The 17,721-nt window shown below is 41.1% G+C and overlaps 1 protein-coding gene across 2 annotated transcripts in view; it reads left to right on the forward strand.

Moving 5' to 3' along the window:
- The window catches only part of sptbn1 (spectrin, beta, non-erythrocytic 1), an 83,318-nt gene that overhangs the window by 17,413 nt on the left and 48,184 nt on the right, over positions 1-17,721 (forward strand). The window contains exon 2 of one of the 2 annotated variants that reach the window (XM_054797893.1): positions 1,912-2,187. In XM_054797893.1, coding sequence (XP_054653868.1) covers positions 2,037-2,187 — 151 coding nt within the window. In that variant the 5' untranslated portion in view covers positions 1,912-2,036. Of the gene's footprint in view, positions 1-1,911; positions 2,188-9,959; positions 10,578-17,721 lie in introns of those variants that run through there. The other variant, XM_054797891.1, reaches the window with a different exon arrangement.

Here is a 17,721-nt window from a genome sequence, read left to right on the forward strand (position 1 = left end):
GGTGAAACTCATCGCCAACGCGTAGCAAACCATGCCCACGGGAGGCGACGGGTCTCATGAGTGACGTGTTCACATCCAGAGCGAATTGTACGAGTCTCCCACGGTTTTGATTGGCTGTCAGATGTGGAGGGAATTTATTTGGGGGTATCAAAGTAGTTCAGAGGAGGAAAAGCAGCCAGTGTTGATCAAGTACTCATGCTAGTACCGGATTTGCTAGTATTGAAGATAAACTTACCCGATATGTTTACTCTGGCACCGACGAGTTCCCATGCTGCTTTTTTCTTTCTGTATATTCTTTTTGAGAAATGTCAAATATCTCCATCTGACATGGCAAGTATAGCGTACTGATTAGCATGCTGTCCGCTCATTGGTCGATCAATGAAACTCCTGCTGATTGGTCCTCGTCTGGGCGACAGCGATGAAAAGTTGACATTTTTTCGCGGGATCGCGTCGCAAGCCAGCGTGTGCACGATGACATGCACACGCACAAGTTTTGCTTGTCGCTTGGCTGGACGGCGACACGCAATAATTGCCCTATCGCGCCGCTTCCATTGAAAATGAATGGAATAGAGCCGACGTCGCCTCCCGTGTGTGGCGCCCATTACTCTAGCTCTCTATTAACTTCACTCTACAAACTCACCACAAAGTCAACTAACTCGCTACTATTAATTCTACTAACTAAAGTAGCTCAACTTTCTAACTCTCTACTAACCTGACTCTTTTAACTTGCCACTAAGTCTACCAACTTGCTACTGACACTGCTACCTCTAACTTGACTCTCTACTGACTTGCCACTTAGTCAAGCAGCTGTTAACGACTAACTCTAGCTGCTAACTTAAATAACTCACTTAATTTTCTACTAACTCACCACAAAGTCAAATAACTTGCTACTATTGCCTTTACTAAGTTGACAAACTCCCTACTAACACCATACTAACTCTAACTTGACTAACTCTCTACTATCCTGCTACTAAGTCTGCTATTAACTCTACTAAGTATACTAACTGCTAAGTCAACTAAAACGCTGCTAGCTTGACTAAGTCATGGCTTTTGACATGTTGAAGGGTATAGAGGTGACATGGTTTCTGTGATAGTTGTTGTTGTTAAGGTTGCTGGTTTAGCTTTTAGCTCCTTGTTTTTGCTTCTTTTAGTCCTTTGGATGAAAATAAGTTGAGGTTTGTTTCAAAAGTCCACTCTTCTTCCTGCTGTTTTTTTTTTTTTTTTAAATTAACGTGTCTTCGGCGTAAAATTTGCAACAAATCCAAGACAGGTTCTGACTTTGGCGCTCGGTGAGCTGCGTGCGGATATTTTGTGCTGAGTCATGCCGCCGCTGTTTGCTGATGATGGCCGATTGTGCTGAGTCACCACGTTGTCCTCTTCCATCAGCAACACTGGAAGCGAGGACGTGACGCAGAGAGATGAGGAGATTTCATGGCATTTATCTCCTCACTAGCATGCTTGCAGTGTTTTCATGGGCTCCTCTGGAGAATTCTCTTCGATAGCTGAGTGACTTTCAGCGCCAGTTGGTGTCCGTTATTGTGTAGTAGCACGTTGTGGCCAAACGGGGGCGCACTTTACTTTCACTTTTCACCCCACCATGCTCCTGCAATCACAGTGCAGCACGTGGGTCATGTCAGGAGTGAAAAGTTGCTTTTGCACATTATTTTATTTCATTTGATTTATTATTATTTTTTATTTTGTTTTTTTTAATTTTTTTAATTTTATTTTTTAGGTTTTATTGTTCTTATTATTTTACATTAGTGAAATGTATAAATAAATAACTTTATTACACTATTTATGTTAACACATAAAAACATGCTTATTATTAAGCTAATGATGTCATCATCTTCTATTTTGTGTTTAAAAAAAGCAACAACAAGTTGTTAACCATGGTGGTGTGTGTGTGCGCAGGTTTCGGAAAGCAACGTCTCGGCCCGCCACTCGGTGCCGGGTGTGTTTGAGGCTCGCGTGGCTGGCAGCAGCGGCAGCAGGAAACAGGCGGAAGGACTCGGCGGCGGCGTGGCGTTGAGGTCAAGATGACGTCTGTAGCGGCGGAGTACGACCACATGGAGATCCAGCAGCAGTACAACAACGACGGCGTCAACAACCGCTGGGACGCTGACGACTGGGACAATGAGAACAGCTCGGCTCGCCTCTTTGAGCGCTCACGCATCAAAGCGCTGGCAGGTAAGCGCGTGTTTGTTTTTTTTGACGTGATGCTAAGCTAACGTCAGCTGAGAATCAGAACCTCTTTTTACACGCTTGTGTCCTCTGGCGCCCCCCAGAGGAGGCACGACCCCAGCTTTGAAAATAACGTGATTCAGATATTACTCATGGACTACTGAAATATTAACAGGAACTGATTTGACCTTTGAGCTTTGTCGCGCCTTTGTTGTATTTTTCAACTGATCATTAACTACTTGCATCATTGCGTGTGCGTGCGTGCGTGCATGTGTGTGTGTGTGTGTGCCTGATGGTGGACTGCAGTGTCCTACGTCACTGAATAATTCACACTGCTGTAAAATATGCAGGAGGACTCATAGTGTGTGTGTGTGTGTGTGTGTTTGTGTGTTTGTGTGTCGCCAGTGCGATGTTGGCATCCATGTTGGAGTCCCTCATGCTCGTAGCATACTTGCGTCATGAAAATAAATCCATACAACATGCAAAGGACATATGTGGAATATATAGTGAGAAGAATATAGTCATGTTTTTCAAAGACCTTGATGATGTTCTTTTCAATGGTTGATTAGTTGTAATTGTGGGTGTCAGAGGTGTCACTCTGATAGTTTTTTTTGATCAGCCTGATAAAGCTGCGTGTGTGTGTTTGTGTGTGTGTGTGTGTGTGTTCCGCCCCCATGTGATATAGTAGGAAACACAAAACCAGCAGTCGCCATAGAAACACAGTCAGATGAAGTCCAAGGAGGCAGTAGGAGTGCGTAGGCGTGTTTGTGTGTTTCCATCATTAATGTGTGTTACTTTATCTCCGTTTCTCCTTTAAAAATGGCCACCTGTCGAAACCCCATATGCGGCGTGTTGAGACACTGACGACCTTTGACTGCAGTGTCCTCAGGTTGTATGAGATGTCATCATCGAGTTCTTGTTGGGAAGTTGTGAGCTTTCACACTGTGACAAAAGAACGTGCGTGTGTATGACCTGTCAGGACTTCTAAAGGCCTGGGGCCTCATCGACAGAGCTTGCGTACGCACAAAACAGCGCCGAAAAGTTGTGTACGCAGTTTTCCACGCGTAGTATGTGATGTATAAAAACTAGGGCTGTCAATCAATTAAAATTTAATCATGATCACTTTTTTGTCCATAGTTAACTCATAATTAATTGCAGATAGAAATACGTTTTTTTATCCATAATAAGTAGAGATGTAAATCTCTTTGTGGTAAACGAGTCGATTCGCAACTACAATAACTACATCAAATTTTATGTAAAGGGATATCAATTTGGGCCATTATTTTATTCAAAAAATAATATACATTTAGAAATCCTGCAGTTTTTGCATGTTTACTTTGACGGCCCTTGAACTTTCTACTATACTGTATTTTTATCCTTTTTCTTTCACCTCATATTTGCTCCCAAATGCTGATACTATGTGGGAATGCATAAAGGTAGGATTTGATGACCTTATTGAGTGCTGATGTGCACATTTGTGTGGTGCACCTCTTTTGAAAAACAAAGTCCAGGCTGGTACTGGTGGATGGTGGCTCTGTATTCATTTAGTGCTTTTAATTTGATGTTTCCTGTTGTAGTTTTACACACTCCATCATACATGAGATCACTTAGATGGCTATAATGTACGTATGTTTTACTGTGTTGAGAATCTTTGCCGGTGACTAGCTTGTGCGCTGCTCATGCTAGCGCAGCTAATGCTATTTACATCCCTTCTCGTCTTCAGCTATGGTCACAAGCCCCCAAATAGCTGTCCTCAGCCATGCCTGCCAGTAACTCGCAGCTCGTAACCCAAATTTTATCTCACAATTTAAAGCAAAAAATCAGCCGAGAGACGGCTTGCATCTAAAAAAAAAAACACTGGCTAGTTGCAACATAACACACAACGTTAGTTCCTCCTAAAATAATGACAGTATACCGAATATTTTGATGGTGTTTACTTATGTTTACTTATATATGTCTTTACTATATTTTGAAAATATCTGCCTGGGATTACAGCAATTACTTTTCGACATAACTTCCTCCCCCTTTTGAGTTTTTGTGCCCACGTTTAAATGAAAAAGATTTTACTAAGCTTATATTCATCTAAAATATGATCTCAATTAGGAAAAATTGTAAAAACATGCTCGCTAAAGAAAAAATGGAAATGTGTGCCTTGATATCGGACCACTTTATAAAAAAGTTTTGCCTCAATTGGTCCTGCTCCATTCACAGCGATGACAGCGGACGTGCTGTCATTCAATCTTTGTTTTATTGGTTATGCCACTGCTGTGTCTTCCATTTTGGACACTTTTTCCAGTATTTCCACCTCCATTTTCATGACAGTCGGCCTCTTCATCTTTGTCGTCCTCTCACCCAGTGCAATCAAGGCTCTTGAAATATGGACACTGCATTCCTGAGTCACTTTGCAATCACCTTCTACGGTGAATTCACAAATTGCGTGAATGTGTGCTTAGCCAGTTTTTATACGTCTGAATATTTTTGTCCGTACGCAAAGTTTGGGCTTCCTGTGTACGCAGACTTTGAGTCAGATTTTGACGCACATTTTTATAGATGAGATCTCTGGTCGTCTTGGTGGTGGATGATGAGTGTTTGCCACAAGACTGCCATCTATTTCTGGCAGCACCCGCCGCTCATTGAGACGAGCGATACGTGCATTCGTGTCTTTCCATGTCTCCAAAAGTCTCACTAGGTTTGAAAATGAGCATCTAGAGCAGGGGTGCCCATTATGTCGATCGCGAAGGCAATGCGGGTCGATCGCATAAACATCACTTTGTCAATGTCATATGACATCACTCAGCTGACATTAAGCTCCTCTTCTGATTCGCTGTCTATAACAAAAGCTATGTGATCACTTGTAGCAACTATTTAGATCGAAAAAAGTTACTTTGCGCCCTCAACTCCACTGTAGAAATGCCTGTTTTCTACTTTTCTGTTCGTTCAGCTATTATTTTCATGATGAATTGGAAAATGAGCCCATTGCTGGAAGCTTTTTAATATGTTGCCTTTGGCTGCATTGTGTTTTTGCATAATCATTTTCATTTGTTGTATATCTGTAATGTTTGATAGCAAATGCTAACTGGACGTAATGTGTTTTGACTGACACACAGTATTATCGGTACTCAGCTTATGTACACAACTAATGAGGAATTATGTGTAATTATCCTTCTTGCCATATTGAATTGAATTGTGACTTACTGAATGATATCATCTGCTATGATGACCTATAAACTTTGAAAGTGTGAAATACTGATCATAAGTGTATGACGTCGATAGCTTTTTGAGATCTGCTTTTTCAAAATTCTGATTTAATCGTAGTTTGGGCAGGACTGGACTGGAACAAATTAGGACTTGACCAACTGTACCTGTTGATTTGTCCTAATCAAATATCATGACTAGTACCACATCACTACTATCAGGAGTATACTGTAGAGCAGGAGGAGCCACCTGGCGTGGCTCAGCAAGGTGCACTGTATTCGGGCACACGCACCGAGCAGCCGGTGTGACGCCCCGGAGGTCTCTGGCAAACCTTTTGCCCTTTTGAGACGTTGCGGCGCTGGCGTTTCAGGTGCCTGATAATGTTTTTTGTGTGCTTGATGGTTTTTTCGTGGAGCATCTGGTACAACTAGCATGCAAAATGTCCTCCTCGGAAAGTGAATATTTGTTTACAAGTGAGCTCGGGATGTTACCACAGGCTGTTAGGAGCGTTTGATTTGCTGACCCGGACAGTACGGGTAATCTCGCCTCATTGGAGCATTTTTTTAAATGATCGCTCATCTGAGCTATTTTTAATGTTATCGTATTTATTGGTATGACATAGTAATGTCTTCATAATTATCCTGCACCCCTCGTTATTGGTGATGTTTGTCTTTGTGTGCCTGTGAGGACATGTCAAGGACGTCTTCATCTTGGTCTTAACCCAAGTGAAGTCCAGATCAAGCCTCCGAAAGCCACCATCCGGGTCCACAGATGCAGGCTTCCTGTGTGGAGGTCCAGATGGAGGAATGCTGGGAATGTTGTTGTGTTGCGTTGTGTTGTGTAGGTGTGTGACCAAAGTGTGTGGCAGACAGGAAGTGGTCATGAGAGGTCTTCAATGGAGGACCGTGGCATGTTTTAGCCTGGACAGGAAGTCACTGCTCATCACCTCTCGGGACTGATGTGTTGTTCTTGTCCGTGTTGTAACCTCACAGGAATGTCTTTCTTTGTGTACTGGGGGCGGGGCGGCTAGCATTTTGGTGTGAAATTCACCACCACAGTTTGACTGCTGAGGTCTGGGTCATGTTGGGATGGAAAGGAGGTCACAGCTGGAAGGCTGTTAGCTAACTGAGGAGCTGAGTGTGTTTCATTTGTGCGGAAGGTCCTCAGAAAAGACTCACTGTAATGTCTGTTTGCCTTGTGGGCGTGGCTTTCATTCAGTAAGGTTTGGCTCTGCTAACAGGAGCAGGAATCGCTCCTGGTCTACTGGAAGACTGGGTGCGTTTGCTTTGTTGGCGTGGTCGCCCCTGAGGGGCCGAGCCACGAGGAAGCCACATGACGACAGGAAACGTGGCGTGACGCTCGACGTGCTGGGGGCCGCTCAGGGCATTGAATTCTTCAACTTTCTCCTCCATCTGGCGTCTCCTTTTCTCTGACCTCTGACCTTCGACCTGATCCAACCGCAAGCCTCTTTTGCTCGGAGCGGGCATCTCACCACCAGCTAATCATAACGCTCGCGAGCCAAAACCGCCCAATGGATCTCAAAACAACACAATGAAGATGTCTTAGCAGCTAACAAAAGCTGCTAGCGTTAGCTGCTAAGCTCTGCAATCAAAGGTTGAGTAAGTTGTCAGCAGAGAAAAAGTGAGCCACACCTCACAAACACAACCCAAAGACACGATAAGAAACTGTTTCCCCCAGGATGTTGTCTTTTCTGATTATGAGCTACCTCTAATTTTATTCTTTGACAATGCAAAAGGGTTTGGACAGGGCCCTCGGGCCACACTTTGGACACCCCTGTCTTTTTTTGGAATTGTGCCCATCATCGACAATCCTTATGTGAGACATGAACACACGTCTTTCTTTTTTCTGTGCGTTCTAAAGATATAAAAACAGCTAAAAAGGGGCGGCTAACTCCAGCAAGGTTTTTACGGTTTTATATCCACGCTGTGAGCATGTACAGGGTCGTTTACTGTTTATTGCGGAATCTCGCAGAAAGTTACATAATGTGAATGAAATGATGTCATCGTGAAGAGAAGGAACGTTCGTGTGGGGAAGTATTTCCCCGGCGAACCGCTCAATCATGGCGTAATCTCATCCCAAACACTACCCTGTCCCCTTCTGAACTAAACATGACGAAACGGCGGCCTAAAACGCTGCCGAAAGAAGGCGAAAAACCTTGAAAACTCCTCTCTTACGGAGCGTGAATGGAAGCTATCATGGTTAGATTAGTTTAGCAGAGCACGCTAACGCTGGATGAGTGTGTTGACATCGTGTTGTGTTTGACCACTTTAATGTAAGCTAGCGTTTTACGCCCGCTGACAAGTACTGAGTGGAAAAAGACACGGCACGTTTATTCTTGCACCCAGCTCACCTTAACCGTCAACAGACATTCTCAACACACACAAGACACTTCCGGCCTTCAAAATAAGAGCACTGTTCCACTGTGCCACATCTTGTCTAATTGTGTCAACAAATAAAGGTGTCATTAAAAAAAAATCTTGCGTTAACTCATTCAATCCCAGACATTTTTCAAAAGACAACCCCTTCAGTATCGACCGTTTTAGACAATTTTGACTGATGGCTATATAAACTTGGAACCTACCAAAAGAAAGATTAGGCTACCATTTTTCATCAGGAAAAAAAAAAGTTTGTTTCTAGCTTTTTCCGTCCCTTAGTAATCAGCAGTAGAACATAGATAACTTTCAGGAAATTATCAGTTCTCGACGAGAAAAGGGAGAAAGCCAGCTTTTTGTGAAAAGATACATTTCGAGCCTAACTTTTACTTTGACACATATTTCTTGCTTTTGTGACGGCTCAAATATCTAAACAGCTATACCAACATAAACCATACAAAAAGGGCTTGTTTTACATCAAAATAACCATTTATTTACAAATATAACACCAACTATTTACAATTTTCTCATTTGGAACTGGACAATGTGTGCACATGTGCATTCATGAAAGTTTCCCTACAATGCCTAACCTTCCGCACGCTACACTCCTCCACGCTCTTTCACTTCCTCCTTGCGGTCGAGTGTGTTAATAGATGCAAATGATCCATGCCGAGCGCTTATCAAATGCACTTCTGCCACCTTGTGGCCGTTTTTATGGCTGAAAAGTGCTCAGGAGTGAAATGCATTAGTAGTCTTTTTGCCTCTCGCGCAAAAAAATGTAAAAGACGTATAAGACATTGTTGGGATGAAAACGTATAAATACGTCTTTGGTATTGAATGAGTTAATAACACGATAGCACGAGCATTACAGATTGTTGAAGATTTTGTAGCAATGTGTGCAGAGGCTGACATCTACATAGAAAAGTTAGCCAAGCAAACGGAATTTGGGAAAAAATAAAATGGATTTCCATCCAGCCATCCATTTTCTATGCCTTCCTTCCTGGGTGCAGTGATTTCACATAGCAACATAGAAAGGAACGCTACACCTAGCGGCGGCTCAAATATGCAGCGTTACCTTTCGCTACCGGCCTGAGGCATTGTGAGCGAGTGCGGTGAAGCTGATCGCTAGCCGGCTCGTAGCTAGCAGGTGTGGTGTACGCCAGTGACGTAGTTCTTGGGCGTAACAATGTTAATAACAACAATAATAACACTTGGTTAGTATGCAGGACACATGATGTTAATGGAGCGTTGTTGGCACTTTTTGGAAAGGCAAAATTCCCAAAAAAGTGCACTTTTCCTTTAGAGGGTTCTTTAGATTTGAACTCTCGCGCTAGGAGTGGTTAACACGTGTTTGCTACCAGGCAACACATGACGAATGTCACCCACTGAAAATGTGCTAAAGCGCTAAAATAGAGTTGAGCTTGTCACTGAACCGTGAAGGTTGGCCACCGATGAACTTTACCCCCACCAGGTCTGTCAATCATCTACCAGCTCAACGCCTTCTTGGGACTTGCTGGCGTGTTTCATCCCAAACCTGATGAAGCTCATTGAAGAGTTGATCCAGAGGTTACAGATCTAGATCTAGCTGAGATATCAATGCGATCGGTGATGGTCAAACAGGAAGCGGCGGTGTGCTCGGACAGGAAGAAGATGCACGCAACAGTCTAAAGTTAGAGCTCAGACACTGTCAGGATGTTTGGACTTCTGCTCGCATGCAGGAGGAAGCGTCCGCCCTGTTTCCTCTTTCCGCTGCGCTCACTCGGACGCTCCGTGGGGCTGCGGCGGCATCGCTTTGATCACGCCCCCGCAACTCCTTCACACGTCTGTGAGCATACGTTTGAGAAGACGAGAGAGCAGACCTCCACCAAGTCATCACTTCCTATCTGGATTTTCTCATCAAATTTTAAGTAAAAATGTAAAAAAAAAACTATCAACATATAAAGTGAAAATGGGCACCAGGGCAAGTACTTTTATTTTGAAAAATATAATATTACTATCACTTTCCTTCAGCATGAACTCTCTTTCTCTGTGGGACTTTCTCTTTCAGCCCCTCCCTCTTCTGCTAATGAGGCAGTGACATCACCTTCGAGGCAGGGTTGTGATTGGCTGTCGGGAGGAGCAGCCGCTCCCGCTGCCGGCCCCTCCCCCCACCCCCTCTGGCTGCAGTGAAGGTGTTTTCAGTGTGTGAGCGTCACGCTGGAGGACAAACACTTTCCTTGCTTCTCTGCTCGTCTTTGCTTGCACATTTGCTCCCTTTCTGGCCCCCCCGGTCCCTCCTGGTCCGGTTCCGCCTGCTCAGGCCGTGCGTGGGCTTTGCTGAATGAAGGTTAGCGTGGCGGCGGGCTGCTGCACACATGGATGCTCACGGAGCAAACAGCAGTACCGTGCCGCCGTGCGTCTGCTGAGTCTGCGATTCCGCTTCCACGCCGCTTGACTTCCCGCGGATTGTTCCTCCTAAAGCGGACTGATTTGATCTGGAGCAGAATCTCATCCTGGTGCCATCTGAACTTTGAAGAAACCTCCCGTTGGCTCCTCCATGCCTCAGCGGACGGGTCTCCTCTAGAACTTTCATCATGGAGCTTCAGAGCGCCACCGGCACTCTCCCCGGTCCACTTTCACCTGGCCACCTTTCCCCGACTTTGGACTATGCCGGCCCGCTCTCCCCTTCTTCTTCTGGGGCCCCGGGCCCTTCTCACGGTGCCGCTCGTGGCCCCAGCCCCATCAGAGGGTCCAGTCCGGGCCCCGGCTTTTCGGGCCAGGCGGCGTTCAACTACAACCAGCTGGAGGGACGCTTCAAACAGCTTCAAGGTAATTTGGGGAAAAAACAGTATTTGGAAAAAAATAAAACAGCATTTGGGAAAAAATTGAAACAAAATTTTGGAAAAAATGAAACTGAATTTGTGAAAAAAATAAAAATGTAATTTTGGGGGAAAAATAAAAGGGATTTTGGAAAAAATAAAACGGAATTTGGGAAAAATAAAAGGGAATTTGGGAATAAATGAAACGGAATTTGGGAAAAACTAAAAATGTAATTTGGGGGGAAATAAAACGTAATTTGGGAAAAAGCGAAACGGAATTGGGCAATAAATAAAAACGTACTTTGGGGAAAAAATAAAAGGGAATTTGGGAAACGCCTCCATGTTTGCTTTTTTTGCCAAATGTTTGACTGGAGGAGGCCGCGGGGCGTCCTCAGACCCAAGAACCACCCAAGAGGACCAGGGGGAGGAGGGGGTCGGTCAGTCGGACTCTTACAAAAACTCTTCAGGGATGACTCAGATGTGAACATGACCACTGATGGAATGTTCTGGTGTCAGTCCAAACCTGGTTTCTTCAACGTTTGGTCAACTGCTGAAAATGAGAAGCATTTTTCTAGAATTCTTCTAGAATCTTCTTTGTGTTGATGTTCCCCGCAGGAGAGAATGTTGTCCTTCTGATTGGGAGTGAAAGTGTTGTCATCAGAATGAAAGCCAAAGAATGAACGAGTCATATTGATGAGTAACTGCTGGCATTCTTCTTGGTCTTCTCCATGATTTTGTGCTACAAGATGATAGATGATGCTCTATATAGATGATAGAGAGATGACGTAGAGATGATGTACAGATGATAATGACAATGTCGCTGTAGCTTGCAGGTCACATTATGTACAGTCAGTGGAGCCTTGGCGCTTTTTTGGAGGTTTTTTCAGAAGGCGCAATAGGCGCGACCCATTACATGCATTCTTAGCTGCCCCTTATTAGCTGTTTTCATATGTTTACAACGCACCGAAAAGAGAAAGACGTGTGTTCATGTCTCATAAGAGGATTGTGGATGATCGGCAACATTTTTAAAAAGGTGCACTTTTCCTGGACGAATGACATGAAATATGCTAAGACGTTATATTTCAAGCAAAACTGCATCTCAGCTTTGTGATTAGAGCTGGAAAAAGCATATTTTGCTGTTTTTCCTAATATTTCAACTTTCTTTTGAAATAATCTGTGTAAATGTTCCTGTCTTCATATTATGACTTTATTTCCATTATATTTTGACTTTTTCCCCCAATCTCATTTTCCTAAAATGACAACTTCATTTTTGTTTTGTTTCTCATTATTTTACGACTTTCTTTTTTTTAACTTGCTTTTTCTTTAATATTTCAACTCTTTGCTACTAAAAGAACATAATTTTTCCTCATAATATTACGAGTTTATTGTCATAAAATAGTTTTTTTTCTCATTAGAATACAACTTTTTTCTTTTAATATTTTGTCTTTCTCGTAAAATTGTTATTATTATTGTATTTATTTTCCAACTATTTTAACATCTTGTCATCTTGTTAAATTTTTCTCTTGTAAATATAACTGTATTTCCATAATATTTTGATTTTTTTCCCAACCTCATTTTCCAAAAATGACTTTATTTTTCTTGTTTGTCATTATTTTACAACTTTAAGAGAGTGTTACTTTTTCTTTAATATTTCCACTCTATTCTACTAAAAGAGCATTCATTTTCCTCGTAATATTACAATTTTATTCTCGTGAAATTGAGGCTGTTTTCTCACTGAATGCGACTTTTTTTGTCTTAATATTTGGAATTTATTTTCGCAAAATCACAGCTGTTTTTTTTTTTTCCATTTCTCGGTGTGGGGTCTCACTTGGCCAGACTGATGAGTAACTGCTGACTTCCTTCTTGGTGTTTCTGTGCTCCAAGATGACGTACGGATGATCTTTGATGTCGAACATTGATGAGGAGTCGTGACAGACTGCTTCTTTCATGATGAAGGCCATCTTGTGTTTAGCAGGAGGCTAATGGAGCTTCACGGTCGCTCTGAAAGCATCACTGAGGTCATCCATCGGGCTCCTCGGAGGCTGTCGGGTGGATCGCTCGAGCAGCTCACAGCTCTGTGACGTCTCCCTCTCTCGAATATTGAAACACCCGAAGCCAACGTTTGTTGAATTTCTTGCTCGCCTGCTCGTGCAACTTGGGGGGGGGTGATCGTACATTATAGCGATCTAATGTGTCTTATTTATTACGTATTGTGTAAAACTAAGACATGAATAACATCAAATTAAAAGCACAAAATGAATGCCGACCCACCATCCACCAGTTCAAGTTCCAGCCAAGTTTTTCCAGAGAGATTATTACATGGCTGTTTGACGTGTGTGATAAAAGGCAGTGCTAGCATGAATTAACTTGAGACAAATGTGCACATTAGCACTCAATAAGTCATCAAAACTTACCTTTATGCATTCCCACATAGTATCAGCATTTGACACCAAATATGAGGTGAAAGAAAAATGCTAAAAATACAGTAGTAGTCTATCTGTGCGGCGAGAGAATGTTAGCACACGCACAATGGACATGCGTCAAGTCAGACTGATGTAACAGAGAGAATCCGGCCACTTTTCAAAATAAAACATAAAAAAAAATGAATTAATGAAAATTATTTTTTCTTTCTGTGCGGCCCGGTACTAAATGTCCGGGGGTTGGGGACCACTGATCTATACAGTATATATAGTATGTGTGTCCCCTCATTGTGCCTTTTGCTCTATTTTTACCATTTTTTGCTGTTTTTTAATTTTTATTTTGTTTCTGCAGTGGTGCAATGACAAATTGGCCACGGTCCGCAGATGGCACCTATGCCGCACTTTGGACATCACAACTTTTTTGGGTCTTGGTCGGGCTTGTGGCGTCGGCTCTTTGAGCAAACTACAAGTCTATTTGGCTTGTTGGCTCAGTGTCGTGGGCGAGAGAAGCGATGGTGGTTGAGGGGAGAGGGGCTGCGTTACAACAGTCAGTCCTAATGAGCAGCGTTTTTTGGAGGAGGAGTTATATTTGTGCCTTAATTTGGATGTAGCAAAGGCTGATTTTGAACCCCAATGTGCAATAATTACTGTTGCATGAGCAGGCACATCCCTGCACGCTGACACTCTCCCTCTCTTTGTCGCTCAACCTGTGAGCGTGAGAAGAGCCGGTGTACGTGTGTGCGCTCTTGGTACCTCCGATCGGGTTTTGGGGACTGGGCTCCTGGCTGGAGCCTGCCTGGAGAGCAGCAAGGCGCACGGGCGTGTTCAGTGGTCAAAATGCGTGCCTGGTGGTCATTCTACAGCAGTGGAGGGCGCTGATGTCGTAACAATTTCTTTTCTAATATTCATGCAATCGACCGGCAAAATCCCAAAGATTGACTAGTAGCTGGCGATCGACGGGTTGGTGACCCCTGTTGTAAGGCAACACATGTAGATATGCGAAGTACTTTGTTTTGTTTTCTTTGTTTCTCATTATATTACAATTTTTTAAAACATTTTTCTGTAATATTTCAACTTTATGCTCCTAAAATGACTTTATTTCCAGAATATTTAGACTTTATGCCCTTTCCCTTCTGTGTTCTTATGTATCGGCTTATTGTAATGCACTTTGGGAGCCCGTGGGCTATTGTAAAGCGCTATATAAATAAACTTTGATTGATTGATTGATTGATTGATTTTTTTTTTTTTTACTTCTCCCCCAGACTAATTTTCCTCAAATGACAATTTTGTTTGTTTCTCATAATATTACAACTTTTTAAACAAAAATACCAACATATTTTTTCTTTAATATTTCAACTCTATACTAGTAAAACGACATTATTTTTCCTCACAATATTACAAGTTTGTTCTTGTAAAATTGTGACTTTTTTCTCATTAGAATACAACTTTTTTCTTTGAATGTTTTATTCTCTTAAAATCACAGATATTTTAATTTTCCAACTATTTCAACTCTTGTCAATTTTGTTGTTGTGATTATAACTTTATTCATTGATTTATTTTCCAAATATTTCATACATAAATATTTTTAGATTTCAACTTTATGCTGCTAAAGTGATATTATTTTTCCTCATAATATTACAACTTTCTTCATGTAAAATTGCAACTTTTTTCTCATTAGACTATAACTTTTTTCCTCGTGTGTGTGTGTGTGTGTGTGTGTGTGTGTGTGTGTGTGTGTGTGTGTGTGTGTGTGTATATATGTATATGTATATATCTGTATGTATATATATATATATATATATATATACTGTATATATATATATATATATATATATATATATATACTGTATATTTATTCTCATAAAATCACAGCAATTTTTCCCACTTCTGCTGATTTTTTTTTACATTATTTTGCAACTATTTTAACTTTCTTCTTGTAAATTGTCTCATTGTAATTACGACTTAATTCTCACAAAATTTAGACTTTTTTCTTGTAACTTTCTGCAACCTAATTGTCTAAAAATTACAACTTCATTCATTGTTTTATTTTCCAAATATTTCAACTTTGTTTTAAATCGTCTTTGTAAAAAAAAAAAGTCGGAATAGTTTGACTTTATTCCCATAATTTTATAACTTTTTCTCCAACCTAATTTTCCAACAGCTTCATTTTTTTTCTCATAATATTACACCTTTTAAAACAACATATTTTGTCCTTTTTTTTTACTTTATTCCGCTAAAATGACATTATTTTTCCTCATAATATTACAATACTTTTTTCCTCGTTAAAATACATCTTTTTCTCTGACTTTATTCTGTTTTTTCCATTTCTGCTAATCTTCCAACTGTTTCAAGTTTCATCTTGTAAATGTTTTTCTCGTAATTATGACTGTATTCCCATTATATTTTGACTTTATTCTTGTAACGGAACTTTTTCCGCAACCTAATTTTCCAAAAATTACAACTTTATTTGTTTTGTTTGTTTTGCTTAATATCATGACTAATATTTCATCTTCATTCTTCTAAAGTGACATTATTATTCCCCATAATATTACGTTATTCTCGACTTTTTCTTGTTAGACTACGACTTTTTCTTGTAATATTTTGACTTTATCCTTGTAAAATTACTGCGGATTTTTCCTTTTCTTTTAAAAAAATGGCCCCCTGGCCGCACTTTGGCCACACCTAGTGCAAGTTAACGTGTACATGTACACAAAAGGAGCCAATGTGTCAATAAAACAGTAATTGCAAAGAGTAACGTACTTAAATACTGCCTTAATGAATCATTGATTGATTGGCGTGCTAACTCCGCCTCCCTCCTGTTGGCAGGAGTCACACAAAGACGCACAAAAACAAGACCATCATGCCTTGCTTCTCCCCCCCTCTCTCTCGCTATGCTGTTGTCCCTGCAGACAGCCAATCAGAACACACCTGACTGCTCAGGGAGTCCCCAGGCTGTTAATGGGGGGGCGGGGCGTGTCTAACGTGATCAGGACAGCTACTGGCCTTGTCCTCACGGCTGCGTCTTCCTCCATCGTCTCCTCTTTCTTCTCCGCCTCTTCGCCCTCATCAATGTTTCATCCTCACCCTTTTTGTGGGATTAAAGGAGGTCGTCGCCTTAAATTCTCTTTGACATTTTTACATATAATAAATATACTAATAGTAAAAATAATACATATAATATACAAATACTAAATTCAACTAATAAATAACAATAATGTAAATAAATGTAAATAATATCTGCATTTATTGAGCAACTGAAATAACATAAAGAATAAATATCAATATAGTAATAAATGATATGTTATTTATTTGTTCCAAAAGGTATGACAAGAAGTAAAACATACAAAAAGCAAATCAATGTAAATCCAATTCATCCATTCCAGACGCCCAGAAATTTGAACAAATGATTGTTATGGTATTGTAGCATAACAAAGATCAAATTTTTGCGACTCGTACGAAAAGAAGTCCTCCCTCGACACTTTGCACTTCAGGTTTGGCCGCCTAATTTTGTCACATTAAAAAAAAAATTATTAATTGTGCTGTCTTGTGGTTGAATACGGCCTTTTATTAGATTCAAGATTCAAGAGAGTTTTATTGTCATGTGCATGGTAAATTAGTCAAAAAAGGTGAATTATGCATATTGTTTTTGCCTGAATTAAACATTTTCAAGCATAAAAAGGCTAATTTAACTTAAATCCAAATATTAGGCATTCAAAGACGCTGTGATATGTAGTATTCTCCACTGGTCACTAGGTGTCAGTAATGTTACTGTAATGTGCTTTGAATGACCTCACAAAAGGCGCAATAGTCCATCATTAAAATCCCTCATGAAAACACGGGCTACTGTTGCGGCCGTAACCCACGCAAAGCTAAAACTCAACCCCCAATGTCACTTCCTGTCTGCCCCCCATTCAGCTCTCGTAGGCAACACATTTATAGCAACATACACGGGCACAAGTGTCTTGTTTTCTGTTATTACGTCTATTATATTGGGTAATAGTAGTGTAAAGGTGACTGTAGGATGTTATTTCATGTCTAGAAGGCTCTAATAATATTGAAAACTGTATTTAGAAGGTCGTAAACAGGTTTTCTACTATGAAATATTTTTGATTTCTAAATCTTCAACCCTGCTTATTAAAATATCCCTAATAAAAACACAGGCTACTGTTGAAGCCGTAACCCACGCATTTACAGCAACACACACGAGCATGAGTCTTATAATAATAATTATCGGTAATAGGAGTGTAAAGGTGACTATAGGGGTGTTATTTCATGTCTCGAGGGCTCAGTTTTGAAGGGCGTAAAACAGGTTTTCTTCAACAAAATATATTTGATTTATAAATCTTTCACCCTACTAATAAAAATCCCTATTAAAAACATATGCTACTGTTGCGGCCGTAACTTACGCAAAGCTGAAACTCAACCACCAGCGTCACTTCCTGTCTGTCCCTCATTCAGCTCCCGTGGGGAACACATTTATAGCAACACACATGACCACGAGTGTCTTATTTTCTTGTATTATGTCTACTATATTGGGTAATTGGAGTGTGAAGGTGACTATAGGGGTGTTCATGTCTAGAGGTCTCTAATAATGTTAATAACTGTATTTAGAAGGTTGTAAACAGGTTTTCTATGCTCTAACTAGGAATTTGGGAAAAATTCACTTATCCCAGTCGGGTCTGGAACCAATTAACAGTCATAAACGAGGGATGACTGTACATAGAAACATGTACA

Source organism: Dunckerocampus dactyliophorus, chromosome 14, assembly GCF_027744805.1.
Source record: "Dunckerocampus dactyliophorus isolate RoL2022-P2 chromosome 14, RoL_Ddac_1.1, whole genome shotgun sequence".
In the NCBI taxonomy this organism is placed as follows: domain Eukaryota; kingdom Metazoa; phylum Chordata; class Actinopteri; order Syngnathiformes; family Syngnathidae; genus Dunckerocampus; species Dunckerocampus dactyliophorus.